General features: G+C 41.6%; 1 protein-coding gene across 1 annotated transcript in view; it reads left to right on the top strand.

Annotated features, from left to right (window-relative positions):
- Positions 1 to 23,395, top strand: part of LOC147748683 (coagulation factor XI-like) — a 92,991-nt gene that overhangs the window by 7,546 nt on the left and 62,050 nt on the right. Inside the window, exons 3-6 of the mRNA XM_086963558.1 lie at positions 5,318 to 5,465; positions 12,691 to 12,800; positions 19,756 to 19,918; positions 22,188 to 22,297. Of these exons, the coding sequence (XP_086819684.1) occupies positions 5,318 to 5,465; positions 12,691 to 12,800; positions 19,756 to 19,918; positions 22,188 to 22,297 (531 nt within the window). The remainder of the gene's footprint in view (positions 1 to 5,317; positions 5,466 to 12,690; positions 12,801 to 19,755; positions 19,919 to 22,187; positions 22,298 to 23,395) is intronic.

Here is a 23,395-nt window from a genome sequence, read left to right as displayed (position 1 = left end):
ACTTATTTAGTTTGTCCCTATTAATGATCGGGATTTTCCCATGACAGGCTTAACTCAACCACTTTCTGTTCTGGCGTGAATGGCAGGGAGTTGCTTTTTGGAAGCGCTCAATCGGTCACTCCAGGGTTGCATTGTTAATAGGGAATCATCCAGACACAAACTTGCAAATTCCTTTGTGCACTCCACTATGAGGAGTTCTAGCATCTAGTTTTGTGGATTCCCCATCTATGGTTTTTCCTCCGACATCTTCTCAATACTAGGTTTGGTCCTTTATTCATATTGTGAAAGCTAATCTAAACCCGACCGCATTCTTGATTTTAGAGGCATTTGTGTTTCTTTAGGCATAATAATTGTTTTGTGATTGTTGAAATACTATCATGTTGTCCTTTTTCCAACACTATTTCTGACCACAGTATAAATATTACCTAGATTGAGGCAGAAACAATAATGGTTATCCACAAAAACTGCTAGTTAGCAGCGCTTTTTGTGCTTGTGGAGCGATTTTAGCACAGGTAACTTTCCCTTATATTATGTTATAAGAGTGTGCTGCTCCTTTTCTCTCCTGTTGCATTTAAATGGAAGTGTTCTGCCAATTCACTGAGGACATTCCACATGAAAAATAAGGGACACCCAGTTGCAACTGAAAGTAAATCAGATTCAATAGGTACAATTAGCTGGGCAGCTCCCACAACTCTTTACTTCATAAATGCAGTTCTGGGCAACACTTCCTGAGCAAAGAGTTGGGTCCCAGGAGACCAAAGTGGTCATTGTGCATCCTAATATGGCAAGCATCTCCCAATTACTTTGGGGAGGGTGCTATAGTACTCACGGTATCCAATTTCTGCAAATCCCTACCCACATGGTGCACATTCAATTGTTTTTATTCACTAGAGAGCTCTAACATTTACAATTGTACTTTACACAGATGTTGAACAAACAGGCAAGTTCCTACTATTTGTATGCATGTGGCAGCTGAAAAGCACAAACCCAGGTAATAGGAAGCATAATGCTGTGCACATTCGAAGACAGTGATATAGAAATAGATTTGAGGTGAAGATAATGGGTTCTGGAGAGACAGATGGACTGTTTACTGACTCACAAAGTAGTTTTCCTTAAAGATGTGCATTTTGAGCTCTTTCCAAAATTGTAAACTGTGATGGTGGTCCTTAGGGATACATGGAAGCTGTTCCAGATCCTGGGCACATCGATTGAGAAGGCTTGTTGCATTTTATCTTGAACTCCAGTCTGTAGTGTCTTGGCTGTGAGATGAGCTTGAGAAGAGGATGGTCAGGGGCCAGCCTTGATGACTTTGTAGCTGATGCAACAGGTATCAAAGGCACTTTGGGCTGCATAGTGATCCAGTGGAGGTGATGTTTTATTTAATTTTACCATCATAGAAGCATGAAGCAGCATTTAGTGTACCTTTAACAGGTGCCAGTGGAATGTCTGGGAGTACAGTGAACCAGGAATTGCTACCATCTAGATTCAAGAGTAAGAGGGCTCGAGGAGCAGTTTTAAAGACCTTTTCTGGGCAGTAGCATTTTCACATTCTTTAGTTAAAAAAACAGGTACCAATCTATATTGCTGTTGACATGTATGTGTTTGAGGGTGGGGTTGGTGAACCTGAGTGACTTCACTTTGGTGAAAAGGTGGTATTTGAGTCCATCCAGACCAATGTCAACAATCCACATTTGAACTAATTGTTGCCTATTGTTGTCAAATAGAAAGAATTCAGTTTTAGTGGGGTTACACTTTGGGATGATGCTGTACAACCAGGTCTGGATGAGGTGCAGGTAGTGCTTGAGGCACTGAATGTCAATAGCGAAGGAGACTTTATATTAGAGTTGTGTCATCAGCATAATGGTGGATTATGAGGCTGTTATCAGTAAGGATTTTACAGGGGACTCCTTGAAGAGGTTGATGGCAGGGCGAGATGAATAATTGGGGAAACCTTCCAGTGATGAGAAGGTTCTGCAATCTGGGGTAGCCCATGTGAACTAACGTGTTGATTTGTATACGTGGGGACCATTTGAGGACACTGCCTGCAAATCACATTCAAGACTTTAGTAGGTGGATGATGCTGGAATGCCTGAAAGTGTTCTAGGTGACCACTAGGCCACTTTATCCTGCACATCAGAAGGCAGGGATTATCTTTATCTGTGCCCAAGAGGGCATCGTCTATTACCTGCATGGTATCTGTTTCTGTGATCCATGTGACCAAAAGCTTATCTGATAGTCATGCGGGAGGGGGTTGACATTGAAATCTTTTTGTCTGTGAACACTTTTTTGTTCTTACTGATGAAGGGTAAGTGATTGATAGGGCTGTAACAAAAGCAGCAAGGTTCAGTGTTGATTTCCTCAGGAGATGAAGAGTATCAACCAATCAGGATTTATAAAGCGCCGCAAATCACCAGTGAGGATCTCAAGGTGCTGGAGTTGCTAGCTGCTTTGCAGTACTCTGTTCCTGCAAAAACTATGTCTAGAATCCCTCTGTATTGAAGAAAAACAAGGAGAAGCAGTGAAATACTAGGGAAAAGCAAGAGAAAGCAGTCTGAAGCACTATTTATGGGTTGATCACATAAACACGTATTGCATGTGTGCACATGTTGTGAAAGTTCAGTATGAACCAGTCCTATAAAAGTCATTTGTATAACCTCTTGTCTAAGTCACCTATAAACTGATATTACTTAAACGAGTACGTGTGTTAGATACGGAAGTATAAAAATGTGTTCATCAGCACATGGTCTAAATCCACCCAACACATGATGGGTGACCGTCACTCTTTAGCAAAGCCTTACTAACTTTCTGTTATGTATGGGGTAACTGACCAGAAGACCAAGACTGGTGTACTTGATGTCTCATAAAGACTTCTAGGTCTCAGTAAATTGCCTATGTAACTTCAAACTGCGTAGGTCTGTATGTCTAAAAGCTCCCAATATTTGCAAGCGAAAATGCAGCGAATGCATGTACAAATATTTCAGCTGTATGCAGCATGTGAATGCACCCTCTTACGAACATATCTAGCAAAGAGTTGTGTGTGCCCTGATAACTCCCATCATAATAATTGATTATGCAATGTTAGCAAATAGATTCAGTAAACATGACATTCATACTTTGAAGTCAATTGGGGAATAAACTTTTATCAGTCCAGCACTTAACAAGCCTATGTTAAATAGTGCTCCCTATTAAACAGTAGGAGGTAAATCACCAATATTACACTAAATGGTCTGGGCATCCCTTTTAAGCATAACATTGGTATTTTCAGTGTGCAATCAACCTACTAAAAAGTCCAGAAATCCCAAGGCCCAATGATGAAGCACCAATGTTGTGTAAACTAAGTCTGTGGCTCAGCTCTGCAAGTTTTATTTTCACACCCTTGGTGATACAAGTGAGCTAAGTTAAATGCACCATTCCTGAATGTGAAAAACAGGGTATGGTACTTCCGCAGAATCCCACCCAATGTATAAAGGAGGTGATCTCCATGCTTTCGGGTTACTCACGGAGAGCACTGGTAGTCCAAATGATCCTTCATTAATGATTTACACACTCAAGATCACTGGAAACAAATATGAATTTAAAAATATTTATTTAAAAATAATTATTTGAATATGCTGTGATCTAGTGCACACAATATCATCACAGAAGATAATAAAAAGCAGCTAAGCTTTTCAATAACAGGGGAAACTGGAAAAAATCAGAACACCATGATTTATAGCCCTTATACCCTTGATGTGCTATCTCTAAGTGCTATGCTACTTATTGCAGATGAATAAATAATAAGCCTGAGCTTCGGAAGTGGTGCACGTACAAGGACAACCGGATTTGTTTGGAATGACTTGTCCATTATTTCGAGCACAAGGCATAGAGCTAGGAGATTGAGTGTGTGCGAGGACACTATCTGGGCACCAGTTCGTGACACCTGAATGGAATGCTTCACAGAGCCTTAGGAACTTTTGCTGGCGGCTTCATCTGTTGAGATGGAATCTGATGCTCTTCTCATCTGAATCTGTCCGTGACCTGGGTGAAGTTTCTCTCCACTTGAGGAAATAAGTGGTGGTCCTTTAATACTAAATTATATTAAGGAATAAAAACCTGATGTTGTTTCGGGAATGTTGGATATAGATCACTAGTACCAGAAGAAGTGTTTTAGATGCATATTTAAGAAGATGGGAGACAAAGGGAATTCAATTTGGACTACACACTTTTGATGACATGTCTATGGATGTTGTTTTGATGTCCTTGACATTATGATAAGTGAGCACTTGTCTCAGACTGGATATTATATTAAATGTTATATCTAGGTCGTTATCTGAATGATTTAACTCTGTCAGGTCTAGGAATGATAAGACCTCATTCGTGATTATGCCAGAGGTATAAACAAGTTGGCGAGGCTAATTAAAATGGATACTATACCTAAAATAGAACCTGTGATGTATGTGTTTAAGAACCTAAAACGAAAAGAAAGAAGCCTAAAAGCAGTTGCTAAAATAGATAGAAAAATGCAATTATAGAGGAAAACAGTATTAAGATAAGACAATACTGGAATAATTTCTAAGCTAAATAGTCACAACATTATCACTGAATGTGTTTTTGATTGATCTTGCTTATCAGAGAGATACGTTATAAATGTACAGAATTAAAGCATATTCAAGCAACATGCATTTAATGGAACTGCAATTTATCATTTGTTACATGTTCAATAATATGTCTAAAGATTGAAATGAAAAAGGGGCTCTGCCCTGGAAGACCTGATCCATACAACAAACGTTTAAGTCTCTAAATTCAAAAGAATGCTCTACTTGTATTGATAAAGACTGTTAGCAGTTTTTAAATACCTCTATTAAATAAATAGAGTATAGAATAAGAACTGTACAGAAAGGTAAGTGCTTATCTCAACCTATTTAGGCAACACTTTTAAACAAGAGGCATATTCATTTGAACAGACCTGAGCTCTCCTTTTCCATAAATATTGATGAATTACAGTATCATAAGGAATGTATGACCTAATAATCACCATTTTGAGAATTATATTGTGTTTATGACCTCCCTGTGCTGATTAAATGAGGCTCATGTAGATTTCCAGCAATACACCACAAGTTGTGGTCCCTACATACAGACTGGGAAGATACTGCCTTCTCCATCTTGGAAACAAAAGTTTGGAACACTTGTCTGAGATGTTGACTGAGCTTCTTTAAACTACAAAGGAAAGTGTGCTATTGTCTGGTTTTCCTATTGTTTATCCTAAACAGCTATCCACACATTTTTATATAGGGTCCTGTATTCTTTCATAATATGGATTTCTGTCTCTCTGTTTTAGATGCTACTCTCTTGGAGAATGTGGACTTTCCTGGAAGTGACATTGAGAGAATCTTGGCTCCAGATGCGGAATGCTGCCAGATTTACTGCACTGCCCATTTCCGATGCACATTTTTCACCTTTGTTGTAAAGAATCCTAATGTTCAAAGGTATCTGATTTGTTATACTGTGTATTCATCGGTATATTAGCTTTTGACCATGAAAGACAGATTACAGGCCTCTAACATGACAGCAGAACCACAAACCGATATAAGCAGGCCTTTAAGTGGAGGTGACTATGGAATTCCCAAAACCGCACAAATTCCAGGGTGCAGCTATTTGCACCCAATTTTCAGCACAGTGCAGACATTTGGGGGATAGCAGGTACAAAGTATATTTGCACCTCCTCTGTGTGCATCATATATATTCTGTACAGGGAGACGTCAGTTGATGTCATCAACAAGTTGGATGTCTGTGTGGACCAGTACACCGAATAATACTCAATGGCACCTGCAGTTGTGCACCACAGACCCTTTAGATTTTAATGGCTGGTTTTAAGTGGGCTTTGTAATAGGCAGGTAGCCAATGAGGGAATGGAGAAGGTATAGATCTGAGTTCCATTCCTTCCCAAGTGAAACTAAATAATTTCAAGGCACTGCAGCTCCCTCCCCCAAGAGAAGAGTTGACCCTATCGATCACGGATACCCATGGCTAACGTTATACCCAAAGATATGGCAAAAGTGGGCTGGTGATAGCTAGAGTAGTGAAGTAACAGCAAAAATCCTCACATCTGTTTTGGTCTCCAACAGAGGCAGAGAAATTGGGGATTAGAAGTTCTGAAAACCCAGGTAGAGAGGCATCATCACACACAGCCAGTCCGAGCAGGATTCTGGTGCCCATGGGCTCATGTTCCATACACATCTGGGGTACTGTGGCACTGCGGAAGGAGTGAGCGTCCTGTCAACGGACAGTCTGTCACGCTGAGAGGAGGCACCGGGCTAGTGAGGGTGTGCCTCTTCCTCCTCGCATAGAGGCTGGTTATGACCATAGGGACCTGTAAATAGTGTGGAATCAACAGCACATAATTAAGGAAAAGGGGTGCAGAGACAAGCCACTGTGTGGGAAGTTGCTTACAGGCCCAGTAGCCTTGTCGATGTGGTGTTGCCAACAGGGTCTGTGGCCCCACAGTGCATAGCTTGTAGGGGATGCGGCCTTGCCTCCTACACATTGACTAGGTGAGCCCTGAAGGCTTTGCTCATGTGGGGGTTGTATGAGGGCCACCTCCAGCCACCCATAGAGATTAGAGTAATAGACCGCGGAGGCCTTGTTGATTTCTACCTGACTATAAAGAAGTTTGCTCTCTGTGCTGCGCATTTGAAGTACTTGAGAACCCTTTTATCTGAGTTAGTGAGCCATGTCATCATTCTATCAATGCTGTCACATTCCACATTTGCTCTTGTTATGTATACTCAGTACTCGTTTGCCTGTTGTCAGTCCTCTAACTTGAGGAATGTCTCCCTTTCTGCTCATAGTCTGTCTTGAGAGGCCTGTGTTCTGTCATTTAGTACCTCTAACGATGTTCAGAGGTGCTCCTGGCGTGCAATCTCGGCACGAAGTTGGGCCCGTGTCCCCACCACTGCTGATATATAGTGACCGCACGCTACTAATTTAAATGCCTCCAATTTTGTTAGTAAAGAAGAAGCCGCCCCCATGTTCTCCCTGAAGTAATTACAGATCATGTCCCCAATGCAAACCTGAAAACTAGGTCGTCAAATGTTGGTGTTGTTGAGTTTCAAGGTTGGAATGCTAGGTTTGGACATTTTCCAGTCAAGAGTCAACAATAGCAGGTTATGGTTGGAGTGAGCTTTTGCCAGATATTCAGCTCTTTTGGTTCTTGTCTATATGTCAGTAGACCATAAAAAAAATCTAGGCGTACCAATAGTTCATGCATACTCAAGTCAAAGGAATAAACTCCGCCCTCCGGCTATAGGATTCACCAGGTATCATCAAATCCCCAGTTGTTAATCCAGTCTCGAAACAAATGGGTAGTCTTGTGTATCAGAAAGGGGACTTAGGTAGTGTGGGATGTGGTCTAACATTGCATCAGCCACACAGTTGAGATCTCCTCTGAGTAATATATGGTAGTGGTGTATACGGGTGAGGAGGGGCATTGGAGAACGATGGCTGGCCCACATTAGGAGCATAAATGTTCACTAGGGCTATATCTTTGCCATTTAACTTGACTGCAAATATCACATCTACCTTCTGGGTCAATGATCTCTATCTGTGAGAAGAACAGGGTTCTGTAAAGTATCCAAGCCAGCACCCCTTTAGTGAGTAATATATACAAAGTAGCAAAGTTTTCCCTCTCCAGCCCTTTTGCAGAACCAGGCCATCCTCTTTTGTGAAGCAAGTCCCCTGGAGGAAGGCGATTTGCACCCTCCATCACTTAAGATATGTCTGGACCTTGTGTCTCTTGGAAGAGGAATCCCAGGTGAGCACCCCTACAGTGGAAGTAGTGCTAGCCATCGGGCTACGGTCAGAGTCGGAGCAAGTTTTATCCCACCATGTGGCCCACTCCATACCTACCTCCAGGAGGACGTGGGTGTAGGAATAAAATGAACACCCCATTATATGATAAATGTAAAAACGTCAACAGTTCCCCCAACTTAGGGATGAACTCATAAAAGCAAACTTCAACTAAGCTTCCCCGGGCAGTCGTGCCATGAAACTCCATCCAAACAATAACAAACCATAGCATTAACACTTGTCTAGTGAGATCTGATGGGCCTGTCAATTGAAATTAGGGAGGGATGGTAAACTCTAAGTGCTGGGATATAGAGTTTGAGTACTTCCCCACCTGTCCCCAGGGCCCACACATAAACAAGCCATGGAGTAGGCAATTCACTTCAGTTGGTGTGTCACAGATATCAGGAGGGGTCACTCAAGCAGATCTCCTGAATGCAGCTTACTCCTCCCCAGCAGACCAGCCGGGAATATTGTACTGTCACATAATGTCATCCACCGATTTAGGTGTGATCTCATGTAGATAGGCGCTAGAGCTAAGGATACTGTCCACACCAGACCCAAAGTCCTCGTCCGAAGGGACCGCACTTCCTAGTCTCCCTCGCTGTGCCCTATGAGTGCAGATGTGGTAAGAGAAGAAACAGAAGGAACGTTTCTGATAAAGGCCAAAAGGTGGAAAGCATAGAGACAGAGATGAATAGGGCTGTACTCCTAAAGAGCCACTGCTTTTGAGGTCTCCGTGTGGTTACTAATGTTGGATAATTCTCTCCGGGGTATTGAACTCAGAGGGAGTTCCGTCCGTCCAGTAGTCAGTAATCCCCTGCTGTTTGCTCTCACAAATGGAGTAACATGGTATCCTGCTGCTTGCTTTGAATGTAGGTCCCACTCAGGCTATGCCATCGGTGCCCCTCTATGCCATCAATGTTCAGCCCTCTGCGGGGGAGGTGCACAGAGTGAGATTCCGAGTTCAGGTCCTCTCTGCAGGGCAAACTGGCCATGACAGTCATGGGCTATTACCGCCTGCAGTCCCCCTGCTGGCCAGGTATGATGATGTCAGGGTGGCGTTCAAGGAATGCAGTGAGGTCTGAGTAAAGAAAGCAAGGGGGCCTTCCTGAGAATTTGTTCAAGGCTAGCCATATTGGTTATTTTGCTTGTGATCACCTGGATTTATTCTCCATATTGTACACAGGGAAGCTCCACTTTGCTGCTCAGGGGACCACTATCTGTCCTTGTAATTCAGCTCCATGCCATTCACACCATCTTTCTATTGTCCAGGCAGCCCATGATACGTTCAGTATGGGGAATGCGACATCCCCCCACAGGACACACAGCACACGACACTGACACCAGGTGCCGTCACCACACTCTGGATGGCAATTGATCCTGTGGGTGGGTGGAGCATCCTCCGCTCCCTGGGACAATCGGCTGGTAATAGGAAGGGAACAGAGCAAGCGGCCCCTGCAGCCCCATGTCAAGATGGTCAGACTGCATTCTTGGCTGCATTCTATTGATTCCCATAGGGTAACAGTTGTGGATCTGCTTCGCAGCACAGTTGCAGCTTCCTTATGGCGGTATCTTGAAAGTACAGGGTCAGTTGCATGCCAGGGTCCCAGGGAAGCAATCTCAAGCGGTGCCTCCACTCCTGTGCTGTCTGCCACCTCCCTCTTGGTCTTGGAGACCCTGGGTCGGGTGAAGAAAGCTTCAAAAGTGGGATTTACAGCATGACGGGTAGTTCTGCCCCCCCCCCCTTCCATCCCCAGGATCAGAACTTATCAACGGAAACATGGCTGTAGATGACGTTACTTGAACACACTAAGACTCCCTCTGACTGACGGGCACCAGGGTTTAATAGAAATTAGCATTACATAGTTTTACATCTCTAATATGTAGCTAGATGAGCAGTAGGAGATAAATCACTGGTGACTGTGTACGTCGGCTGGATTGTGGTCCTAGTCTCTTTTGGAGCCTGCAGGTGCCTGAAGCTTCATTTTCACAGGTTACTAAAAACGGCACATGGCTGTCGTGCTAGGTATCTTATAAGGATGGGGGTGCTCCTGTTATCTTCTTCGGTGGTAGCCCAGATTTATAGAGGCGTGCGAGAATATCAATGCAGCAATGTGGCTTGGAGCTGGGACCACCACTGTGGGCGACGTGTATGAATAACGCGGGCTCCACACATTTGATGATATTGAGTCCAAATATATATCTATTGCACAGTTCGTGGCAAAATTCTCCTCATCCAGGAGTCTTCTTTGAGGCGCTGCACAACATGGGAAGCTGAAATACACAGGAACTTACACCTTACTTAACACCAGGGATCAGAAGGAAGGCTCTTACTTTGCTGCATAGGGAAAGCCTACACATAGTGTGGGTGTCACTGCGTGGGATTAGAAGCCTGTGGTCTAGGGGCATTGAGAGAGTTAAGAGAGGAAGACTGGAGTAGGTTGGCGGGCTGATTGCTGGAGGTATCTCATAATTAAGGCTCCCTGTTTTCCGCTTTATGAGTGATTCTTAATACACTTTGCCATGACTACCAGGCCAATAACTTTGTGGTATCATAGGTAAGGTGGTAAAAAAAAGGACTTTTAGTAAAGAGGCTTCAACAGCAGTAGATATGCACAAGGCTGATACTGAAATGTTCAAATTTTCATGAAAGTGCATTGATTTATCTTCTGCGGATGTTCATATCACTGAAACCTGGCACGCATTCAAGAATGAATGCATATTCATTGGTTAAATAAATGTGGAAATATACCAGTTTCAGCTTTATTGTTTTCACAAAACCCATAATAAATGTGGATAAACACAAATAAAGTTGACAGAAAACAAATATGGATAAATACAGACGGCAATGTCAATCAAATAAATACCATAAAAGCCAGAGCCATACTCATGTCAGGGTCAAACTGCTGCAATTTTATTTTCTTCATCGCACTTACAAGGCAACTTCCAGATTTTGTATGATTTATAGCTGTGTCTCTGTACTTTGGCCCAAATGTCGCCCAGAAGAGGGAAAACTCATCCATATAGTGTAGGAATGCCCAGTGGTGTGGAGCTATTGAGAAATTAATCTCATCTTGATCCGCTAGAACATTGCAGGTACGTCCAGAACTATGTCTGTTAAGGGTGATTGCCCCCTGTAAGACCGTGGCTCTTTCATTGGCTTACCAAGAGATTGCCATGGCCGGTAAGTCTGCTTTTGCTGCCATTAATATGGACTGAGCATCTTCTTTATGAGGCCTTGCGACAGTTTTGCTCTTCCTGTGCGTCAGTTTTTGCGACACATCGCTGGCGTAAAACATGCCTCCTGTTGCACCCGATTTACAAAGTGACGCATCTAAGCAGATGCGTCACTTTGTAAACCCCTGCGCTACATTATACCTGAGTCAGGTATAATGTATGCAGGGTGGGCGTTCCCACATAAGTAAGTCTCGTAGAAGTGACGCAGTGAAATCTACCAGATTTCACTGCGCCACTTCTAGGGTGCAAATGCGTCAATATCTTATGCCTGCCTCACAGCAGGCGTAAGACTGACGCAAGCCCTTTCACATGGGGCTTGCCCCATGGAAGGACACATTGCTGGAGTTGCGTCACATTTGTGACACACTCCAGCAATCAATGCGTCACATTTGCGCCATGCAGATACGTCAGAAACACTGACGTATCTGTAACTCCTTGCGACATGATGCTTCATACAGTTAATATGATGCATCAATCATGTCGCAAGGAGGGCGCATTGAGAAGTGACGCATCGCTGCTTTCACGCAACAATGTGTCACTGCTCATAAATGAGGCCCTGAGTTTCTAGATTGATACGGGAGATCATTTGCTTGAGGTTGTTAGACATTCTGTTTGCAGACCTCTGACTGGGCGGTTTGGGTGCTGTTTTCCTACAGCAATGAAATGTTTGTGGATGTGAATACTCTTAGGAGATCAGAGGGTGGACATGAAGTGTATTTAACTTCAGTGAAGTCTGAAGTGCCACTTCACATACCGAAGTTCAGCTGTGCACAAGGGTGAGGAAGCCCAGGGTATAGGTAAGTGCCATACACACTTAATTGCAAAGTATGATGTATTGGAGTTTGGTGAGTAGTTCTGCTGCACATTATTCCACATGCCTGGGTGTGAGACTCATGGTACCCAGGCTCAATTTGGTGTACGTGTTAAAGCGGCACAGGATACATACATAAGTTCCCTACATAGTTCAGTGCAAATAGATGTATAATTAGAAGTAGATAATGTGTGTGTGTGTGTGGTCCATCAGGCACTTTAATTTATGAATCCCCTTTGGGATACACTGTTTTTGTGTGACCTCTTGGGCTGCACTTTGTTTAAATTGATAATGTCTGTTTTACACATAAAACTATTACACAAAGACCCACTTTGTCAGATGAAAACCCTAACACACAATTCATACAACTCTGTCACATGCATGCCATAAAACCCCATCCAGACACATGGATGACCACTTATGCACAGAGTACTCTATGACGAAATACAAACAGACACCCAAATTCACTTCCTGCACTAGTTCATGGAGATATTTACACAGCTCACATAGGCAGACACATGCACAAACCTACTCACGATCTCTGATACAATCAACCAAACAGGTCTTCCATAACAGACGGACACCATTGGAAAGAAATTATCCTCACACTATAGTTAGACAGTTGAAAACTACATATTTTGTCATTTTAATTGTTTTTATTGCATGTACTGTCAATATGATTGAGTTTAAGAATGTTAGGGGTTTTTATCGTAGTAAACATGAATTGACTATCAAGTGCACATGTTAACAAATTGCTTGATTTTAGGACTACAGTTCTGCCAATGTTTCATCTTTCATTTTTCATTTCTTTCTTTCAGTTATTCCTGTTTTCTGAAGTACACGAGCAATGGACTTCCATTACACAGAAACACTTTGGCAAATGTTGTGTCTGGGTTTCGTTTATCCACAGTTGACCCAAACAAACATAGTACGTATTGTGTAAATGAACGCTACACTTGGAATCAAATGTCCAATCTGTTTTTATTTGATTATTAGATGAAGGATGCCCATCTGAGAAGCTTGTGTATAGTAACAACTTCAGTGTCAACACTTTTCATCCCTATGAGGTTATATTCTGGAAACAGTTTGTACAATTTTTATATATTTTTATATATTTGATAACATTGTTGTTTTTTGTGAATAGCAAACATATTTTCTAAACACATGATCTTAGATGTTTAACAATACTTTATATTCATTTGTTTCATCCTTTTTCTTTTTGGTTCCTGAATTTTGTGTTTCAGTATACATATTACTATTTGCATCAATATTTTAAAAAAGCTGAAACTTCTAGACTGAGTTGTATTCCTTAATTCTTTACTCTTTATTTTTAGTTTTCATTCTTGCTGTTTCAAAGTTAAACATACCTTGTAAAGCAACATCAATTCATCAATCAGAATCAGTCTTAAGCACAATAATTGACCCGAGTTTTCTGAGTACATGGTGTTAGTAATTTTTTACATTTGATTAATTTTCTAAATATAAGTTTCACCTCCATAAGTCAGAGAGATCCCCATCTTCTTTTTTGTTTTCAAACCATGAAAGGCAGAGGAGTTGTCCAACCTTCACAACACAGAACCTTGGATTTCATTTGTTTGCTTTGGACAACCCTTTCTGAAAAATCGAGTTGTTGATTGAGTAGGTTGTGAGTCATGGTGAAGCAACAGCCACAATGCCTTACAGGGTGAACTACAGGATGTTCCTAAATTGACCTGTGCCTAATCCTGTTTAGCTTGGCACAAAAAGCAGTCACGCTTAATTCAGAGGCAATGTGTAAAGAATTTATACAGCACACTAACAGTAATAAAGTGAAAACCCAACACGAGAAAAATCCCAAATAAATTTAGAGAAACAATTTTAATAAGGTATTTCACACTAAAATAACAAAAATCATATCAGTAGGACCAACGTTATCAATTTTTTATGCTTTACGTGCAATCTTATGCCTAAAACATCAAAGAGCTCACCACAGACATCTATTCATGTGAGACCTGGTCAAAGTCTAAAGGTCAGGCCAACTGCGATGGAGTGCGGTTCGCATACAAGAAGTGGGTTGTGCCCAGTCAGCGCTTACCATTGGACTTTGGAAAGAAAAGTATCTGAGAAGGTAGAAGTTCAGCAAGGCTGCAGGAGTGTCCAAAAAGAGAACGTCTTTGTCAGATGACCGTAGAGTGTAGTCGCAGAGAGAATTTTTACCTTCAGATTTAGCAGTCGAAATGGAAGTTGAAAATCTCCAGCGGGATGAAGCAGGAGGATGTAGTTGAAGACAGTCTGTTCCACGAGGTCGATCCCACTCTGGTGAAGGACCCTCTGAAATGGATTTGCTTAAGCAGAGCAGAAGGTAGCGGGAGAAGCAGCAAAGTCAATCTGACCGGCAATGCATGTTGGGCAGCTATGTGAGCAGGTTGGTCCCAGACTCCTAATGTTTCTCAAAGAACTTTTTGGGCAAATTTTGTTTGTCCTAAGTTTTGGAAAATGTAAATCTTGGCAGATTTAGCACCACAACCAAGGGTCCATGTGTGGACGGAGACCTCATCAGAGTTCAGGACTCATTCAGGCGGGGTCCCGGTGTGGGCAATATGGTGGGAGCCAGTTATGTCCCTGTGGCTCTGAACAGGAGGTCAGCAGTCTAGCTCTTGGAGGCACTTCTGGCAATCCTGGGTGAAGATGCAGGGCTCAACAGCAGGGCTGGCCTCTGAGGGTTGAAAGCAGATTCCAAGCAGCAGCAGTCTGGCAGAGTGCACAGCAGGCCACAGAAGCAGGCAGCCCTATTAGCCCCTCCGCAGGTCCAGTAGTTTATGCACTGGTGCCCTGCTTCTAGAAAGTGGGCGAAGCTTCTGGAAAGGGTCTTTGAAGTGCATGGAATTTCCTGCCTCCACTACCCTGGCTTCAAGCTAGTTGCAGTGACATCACAGGGCCGTTCAGCTTATTATGAGGAGACCGGACACAGTCTATTCAGGTGCAAGTGGGCTGTGCTCAGCTCTACCCCCCTTCCCCCAATCCTGTCAGTGATGGGTCATTAATTCACCGTTAATGCCACTATTGTGTGACTGAATGTGAGGAATTCACAAAGTCTAACTGTCAGCTACACCCAGTCATGTGACTCAAGACAGGCACAAAGGTCTAAGTGCAGGAAAATGCCAACTTTCTAAAAGTAAGAAAGTACTTTTTGGTAAGTGCACACTTTCCCTTTCTTTAAAAATAATTCAATTTTAGCTGTAACTTCAAATTAATGCGTGCATAAACAGCGCCGTGACCATCCCTTTTCACAGCATTTCTTAAAGATCCTTCCAACAAGGGCACCATTAGTGCCCCTTGCTGCTGCACTGCTGCAACAGGAAGACATTCCCCCGAAATAAACCATATTATTCTCTGTAATCCATAGTGATCCATTGTAATCCAATAAAGTAATCCAATTTATCCCAGCTTAATAAATTACTGCGGAAACTAATGGTGCCCTTGTTGGAAGGAACTTTCTAAAAGTGGCATTTTCAAAATTGTAATGAAAAATCTGACTTTACCATTAAAGATGGTTTATCATTACAATTCCTTAGGTACCAAACCTGACATATCTAGCTCTCAATTAAGAATTACAGCTTATTAAATGTAATGAGGATTACCCTATATTATCCTACGGGAGGGGTAGGCCTCAGAGTAGTGAAAAGCAAATTTGGGAGTTTTACACTACCGGGATGTAAAATTTATAAGTACATGTCTAACCTTTTAACTACACAGCACCCTACCATATGTGATACATAGGGCTTACCTTAGGGGTGACATATAATAAAAGGGGACTTTAAGACTTGGGAAGGGGGTTAAAAATGTTAAGTCAACATGGCAGTGTGGCACTACATTCAGGCTGCAATGGCGGCAGGGGAGAACAGTTTAAAGTGCTATTTAAGTGGGTGGCACAATAAGTTCTGCATTCCCAATGGTAGCATTTCATTTAGAGTATACCACTCCACCAGGCCATACAAGTAAATTAAACATACCAAACAGGTAATGTCAATCAAACCATGTTTAGGGCAGTGAGCGCAAGCTCTTTAGCAGTGGCAAAGTGCACAGAGCCCTAAGGCCAACACAAGCAAAAATCCAGCAAAATTGGAGGAAGCAGGCAAAATAGTTTGACAGAAGACCACATTATGGCTGACAGGTCTAACGCCCTTTCACAGAGGGACCTTCGGGCAGTACCGATATGTGTGCCTTAGGAACCCATAAAAATAAATTAATCTATACATGTCTGCAGGAACTATATGTAAATGTAAAACATTATTCATTGTTGGCTTGATTCCCCTTTTTCTTCTGACTAACTTGCAACTGGATAGGTTATTAATAGCAAACACATCCTTTATGCAGTATTCTGTAGCAATGAAACATGATAAATGCTTTTACGTACATTTAATAACTACTTTATAGTGTACATACTCATTCTTACTCCACATCAGAGGTCTTCAAACTTTTTTGCTCTGAACCCCCCTAAGCAAAATGTTTTGAGGCGGGGCCCCCCTCCAAAACTTTATCGCAAGGATTGAGAGAGCAGGACAGACATGACTGCATGCAGGAGGCGTGGCTTATGAGATGATTTCAGGAGTACTTTTTCTATCGTTCATAAACCACACCAAATATGAGTCTTATAAAACAGCAAATGCATCAAACAAAAACATGTATTGTCCCAAACACTGCTCCCCGAATTGTGTTTGTTTGTGAGTGCCTCACACCCTTCGACCCTAATGCAACTACACCTACTTCACTAATGATAACTGCAGTCCTGAGTGGCAGGCTATCTCCTTTGCATCTTTCACCTCCTCCCCATCATGCCTGACCATCACTCCAATCTTGAAACAGGCTCTCTGTCCCGTTCGAAAAAAAAGCTCCCATGTTGTATCCCTTTCTTCTGCAAGAGTGGCCTCGGTCCTAATTTTAGAAAGGAAAATATTCTCCCATGTCCCTTTTTTAAAGGTAGACAGTCATAACTGTGATGCAGTGGGCCCCTCAAATCCCTGGGCCCCAGCGCTGCTGCATCTGATTTATAAATGATAACCAATAGTGTCCCCTTACACACCTGGCAGCAGTACCTGCTGCACTGATGAATGGCCCTTATTTAAAAAAAAAAAGAAACCGCCAGTTATATTGTCCCCTTCTTTGGGGTATCTCTCTGAAAAAGCTGTCTCTGGCCATTTGTTAACATAAACATTAGTCCCCATACAGTGCTCTCTATTCTGGGCCATCTATTTGACAACATCCATGAATATCGCTCTTTTCCTCTTTCTCTTGGACCATTACTCTGAGGCCCCAGGTGTCCAGAGGATTTGGGTTCTGCTCATGAATGCAACCCTGCTGGCCTTTTACCTGCCTCTGCATGGACTTAGCTATCACAAAAAAACTGTCCCTGAACAGTTAATGCTGACTTTGAGGTGCCTCTGCCTGAAATTGAAAGGTGTGGTGATAGTGCAGAAAGTTAAAGAAGAAACCAGCCTTTTCACCAGCCATAATTGATTGAGTCACTTAAAGCCAGGGTCACCAGAATTATGAGTTTCTGCAGCAGCAGCTTTTTCCTCATAATTATGATCTTACCACATTTGCTACATAATCCATCATCTGCTGGAAAAGTTGCAGAATGTAGCCCCCAAAAATTATTCCAGCTCAAATGGGATAAAAGGTACTTAAATTGTGACAAAGTGTTCAGGAGCAGTGGAAGGCCTTTTTGCAAAGGTTGACTGGTTTTCATGTAGCTGCTTATTGTTGTATTTGGGTGTTAAAGTGTCAAAATAATGAAGTAATGCTAACCACAAAATGTCCACATTGTACTAATTTATCTTTTCTTGCTACATAATTTATTCAACCATGCCACATAATCTGGTCCTCTCCTGATGAATAATTCCAGTAGCTCTTCTTAAAGCTTCATGGTGACAAATATTTATTCTGTTTGAGGTGTAATGTTGGGGTGTTATCAGCTGAGTTCTGGGATATTGGAGACATAAAAATGTCTGCATTAGATACAGTTTGATTACTTATTACTAAAAACTATTTTGTAAAAACGTGTTTTATCTCAAACACTGCATCTATTTGCAGCACCCTAGCTTAGACTATGTGAAATACTATTTTAAAATAGTAACTTACATATTTACAGTGCTTTTTGCCACAGACTGGGACCTCATAGCACTATAAACAGGCCCACTGGAAATATGTGGCAGGAGAAGGCCAAATTATACAGGGTTAATAACATTTTGCAGCAAGCAAAAGCAAATTATGCTAAATAATGCTGAACATTTTGTGATAGCATTACTGAATTATTTTGCAGTTTTTACACTTGTTAACATTGTCCTGGTATATTTCGCTTCATAAGTACCAGTTTAATGCCCACATATAGCAATAATGCACTTAAATTACTGTGAATACACAAAACAACAACTTTGTTTTTAGGAACATCTTTGACCCTGCCAGCACACTCGGTGACATCTGACCCCAAGGCACTTTGATCACAACTTTGACTTCACAGCCACTGAGTAAACAAAGACAGCACTGTACTTCCAGGTCATCTTCATTTACATGTGTTCGCAGAGGCATTTACGCCCCCCCCCTCCCTGGGAACCCATTCACACCCCTCCCCCCTGGGAGGTGCGCCCCACAGTCTGCCCTACATACACTTAGTACTGAACTTCGATTATGTTTAGAGGACTGAACAAAGAAAGGTATTTAGACAGAATATCAGAAACAGAAATATCATAGACCAAAAGATCATATCAAGAATATAGAGTAGGCCAATATTGTGAAGGTAAATCTTTACAGCTTAACAAAGTTTTACTATATGTAACTCCACATATATGTATCTGGGTGATATATTTATCTTCAAGGTAAGTGGATTTGGGGTTAAGAACAGTACATCTATATTTAACTACTTGCCCTTACCTTCTATATATATTAGTCCTCTATATTTTTAATACCTAAGTTCACATTCTGTTTCTGTTTCTGATATTCTGTCAGCGATCCCAAAGAGAAGCATTCAGAAAGTAGTCACACATTCACTTAGCAATACATTTGTGGGTGTTCACAGGCAAGTGTAATGTATTTCTTTCACATATCTTAAAATTCAGTAGATCCAATCACGTATGCCATAGTGATTGCAGAAAAGAGTTCCTAATAGCGTTTAAAATAAATAAATTGCTGTATAGATCTGGAACTCTTTATTGAAGGAAGTGAAATTCCACAAATGTCCTAACCTAAGGCATGTCTGATATTCACACTGCATGCAACGTGCCTACAGAGAATAAATAATAAAGTCACTATTTTTGTCAATACCTAGCACTTATACAGCTTTGTTTGTTGCATTTTTCAGTTGGAAATGGGAAATTGTGTTACCAAGTCCAATGACATGTTGACGATTACTGAGTTGTAAATGGTACTGTAGATCCTAAAAATCTTTCTGGATTGTAGAGAAAGCATAATTTTTCCTTAAATGGCAAAGTGGTCCTATTTCCTCAGACCAATGATGAGCTGGGTGTGGAGTGTAATACTTCTTCATGGTAGCCATATTGGATCACAAAAACCTGCTCAAGGATTTGGACCAGGGCTGCTTCAGTTTTTATGAAGTCTGCTTCATTTAAGCCAAGTTTTATGTAGCTGAGATAGAATTGATGGTACCATGCTGTCTGGTACTCCTATCACTAAGTATGCATTTGGTCACTTGTGTTACCCTGGCATTGCTTTATTTAAGAGAGTCAGGTTATTTTATTGGGTATACCTTGGTCAAGGGAACTGACTGCAAAAATCCATAATAAATAGAAAATATTCTATGTGCCAGTTCCATTGTAATCTACCTTTTAAATAGTATTAAACATTAGGTGAGCTCTTTGTATGATAGACTTTGATCTGCTTACTTTAAGGTTGTTTCACGAAAACCTACAAAGACGTTGATTTCCTTGGCAGTGACATTAGGGCTCTTATCCGAGAAAACCCTACGGATTGCCAGGATTCATGCACCGACTCCCCTGACTGTCAGTTCTTCACCTATGTTACAGAGCAGTATAATCGAGCTCCAGAACTGCGGTAGGTAAATGGTGGCATGGTATTATTGTGGACAAATATGTTTTGTAGAAAAATTTGACAGGCTATAGTTCAGTCTCACACCTGTTCACATATGAACTTCAGAAGATTTGCCACAGGCACAGTGGTACCAACTGGAGAAAGAGGCTCCACAATACCAAACAATATATGCAATCACAAATGTATACTCATCAACATTTGGGGAGCTTTACTTACCCATCACAAATCATCAACATACAGAAGGAAACAGCTCTTAGTTGACAGGACATTCTAATTTAGATCACTGGTGTTGTAGATTGTGGTTTTCCTTTCAAACAAATATAACAGCTTTTATTCATTCCAGAAAATGGTAGTCTGTTGTTGTAGAATTCTGAAATTCCCCTAGCATTACAGTGGATCTGTGCAAGGGAGAGAACCAACTTTTTGGGTGACAGGTTTTTCCTGGTATTGACAGACAGAAAAAAGACATTTCATCACCCACCCAAAATAGGATTTGTGAGATAATGCCTTCCACTGACAGCCCTACAGATGCTTTGTCGACAGAAAACCACAGGTGTGGCTGCTGCAAAGTGAGGCAGGTGAACCAAGGGTTTGCAGGACCAGGTATTTTGTCATGTTTACCATGGAGTACCCTGTAGACCAAACTCTAAATGAGGCCTTTCATCAACAAAGATATATAATCAATTGGTCATGAAAAAATGTATTTAAATCTTATAGATGAAGGCTATTACATAATATTCTATTTCATCATAAATGTCTTGTATTATAAAATATGCACCAGAAAAACATAAAGATAGGATTAAAACAAGCAATGATGCTTTACCATCTATATATAATACAGAATTTTAGATATGATTGAGCATATGCTAAGAGACTGTTGCATATTCAAATCATACACTTAGATGATCTTCCAGTCACTTAGTGTGAAACTAACTCTTAATCTATAATAGGAAATCTTTGAATTTTTTGAATCATAATAAATGTATGCACAGACGTTTATGTGTGTTAGGCAGCAATAGCATTATGGCTCATGTGCATAGATCAGAAGGAAGCTTTCATCAGGATAAAAGGTACAGGACGTGCATTTATAATTTGCTCTCTTATTATTACATGTTGAGACAAAACATATAAAAGCGTACGAAAGTTGTCACACATTCTTGATAGAATTGAAATTCACTGATCCCTTTGAAATGATCCCTGTTGAAAGCATCCCTGAGAAAAATTAACATCTAATTTGTAAAGTAAGGACACTGGTCATTGGGAGTCTTGTGCAGTTAGTTTGTTTGGAAACAAACTACACAAGACTACTGCCAACTTCATCTGGGCTAAAAATCAAGCTTGTGAAATTTGTAAATGTTTGCATTATGCAATGTTGTGAAATTCTTTCTTTATGGGAGACTGGATTGATTAGAAAATGTCTCACCAAGTTACATTTTTTGCTCATAGCATTATCCTGACATTGCCTTTCATGTCTTCTTTCAGCAAGTTATGTCCTCATTTGAAAATTTCACTCCTGTATCAGCCAAATGAAATGTTGGCACATTTGTGTAATTTCCACAAAATGTAGCACATTTTATTAAATAAATTATATGATTTGTGTTGGACTTGGCCTTGTTGGCTAAAGGTCACTTAAACGTTTTGCCTTTCCCCTAGGCCGTTTTCCTGACAGAGAGTTGTGATGTTAGATGCTGTAGGTACTTGCCACTGGTAATCAGTGTGCAAGTACAGATGTTCCCTGTATAAATTGTAGTGGTGATTAGTTGTCTCTGATTGATATGTTTGCCTTACTAGCAAGATCCCTAAGTGATGTGCACAGTGTGTGCCTGGACTAGTACTAAAGAAATGCGCAGAGAGGGAACACAGGTCTTCAGTGAAGGGCCTGTGCGCATTATGATAAATTAGGATGTTGTCCAGACAAGTGCTATCACTTGTCAGGCCTCACTTTCCCTTGTGCATACACATGGGGCACCCCTGTAGGACGTCCTGGGTAACCCCTAGGCAGGGTGCAGTGTAGGTAAAAGGCAGGACCTGTGCCGCCGGTGTGGGCTCTAGGACTTGACAGTGGAAAATACTCCCTTTCATTTTCCCTGGTGAAAGGCCATCCTTACGATATGCACAGCAGCATAGAGCAGCCAACGAAGAAGGCTGCATAATTGCTGTGAATTTAATGAGAAAGTTCTGGGATCACCATAATTTTGTGTGTTTATGAAAAAGCTCTGTGATATCAATAAAGCAGTAACTTTAATGAGAATGCTCTGCCTTTCAATTCCAGTAAGATGTGCTTCCAGAAATTTGCTACGAAGCTGCCATCTCCACCAGTCATTAATAGCCTTGGCAGTGTTGTGTCTGGGTTCAGCCCAAGGGACTGCTATGACAGCACTTGTAAGTATTGGACAATAGTCAGGTTGCTTCTGTAAAATTAGTGTGTAGAAATCAATGTAAGAAATATTTCTGGGGTTGTCACCGTGATGTTTCACAGTACTTTTGCTTCATGGTATGGACTGAATTTCTTTTCCTCATCCTCTGCCACATCATGTTTTAATCTACAACATACACTAAACAGTAAATTCAGGCATGTAAAGCTCTATCTGATCTCCCATCTCCTCCTAATGACAAATCAGTCTTCTCTTGATGGCTCCATTGCATACTTCCCCAACCCCACAGTCACAAGACACAACTCAAAAAAGTTCTTCTCTTTTCCAACCAGACGGTCCCCAATCAAGCCTCGTGCTCTTGTTTTCTGTCCAAGAGATCCCAAAGACCCCCTGCCTGCCCATACACAATGTTGACTTCAACTCCAGCTAAAGGGCCATTAAAAACGTTGAATGAAATGCGAAATTCCACTGCCAGACCCACTCGGAAGTGAGGTGAGAACTGGCCATGGATGCAGTTCCATTTATGGCCATCCTACTTGACCTCCTAGCAAGGCCAGTCGCATAACCACAGTATTTGTGACTCATTTCATGTGCACACAAACATTCTTCTTCAAATGCTTCATTACCCTCACTTCGGAACCCACTTTCGTACTATTTTTCAGCCTCTCAGGTGGGTTCCTGGTTGCAAAATCGACCTCTTGAGCACTAGCAGTGGAAGCACCCAGTAGATAGGTGGACTGACGTGCAGTCAGAAGGACACAGTGAAGGTCTCACAGGATGGAGTGACCTTAGAATAAAATGGCGGTTTCACCGGTGAATGCTGCCAGGAACAAGAGATTAAGGGAGGAGGATGGATATCCAGTTGGTTGGGTGTTAAGGTTTGTTGTCCGAGAATGACAAATAGAGTGAGCAAAAAGCTGCTACAGTAAGGCAGATGGAAAGAGTACAGCAAGGAATAAGGTAAGTGTATGTACTGTTGGTATCATGGAACAGAAATGAATTGCGCCTCTAGGAGTAGGCCACCTACTGAGAGATGGGTGGTGGACAAAAACTCAAATAGGATCACCTGGATGAGATATGTCTTGGCTTGGAGGCCTCCCCCGTA

Source organism: Lissotriton vulgaris, chromosome 1_1 (assembly GCF_964263255.1).
Source record: "Lissotriton vulgaris chromosome 1_1, aLisVul1.2, whole genome shotgun sequence".
Classification (NCBI taxonomy): Eukaryota; Metazoa; Chordata; class Amphibia; order Caudata; family Salamandridae; genus Lissotriton; species Lissotriton vulgaris.
The sequence above is the reverse complement of the archived record's forward strand: the minus strand, read 5'-3'. Positions and strand labels throughout refer to the sequence as shown.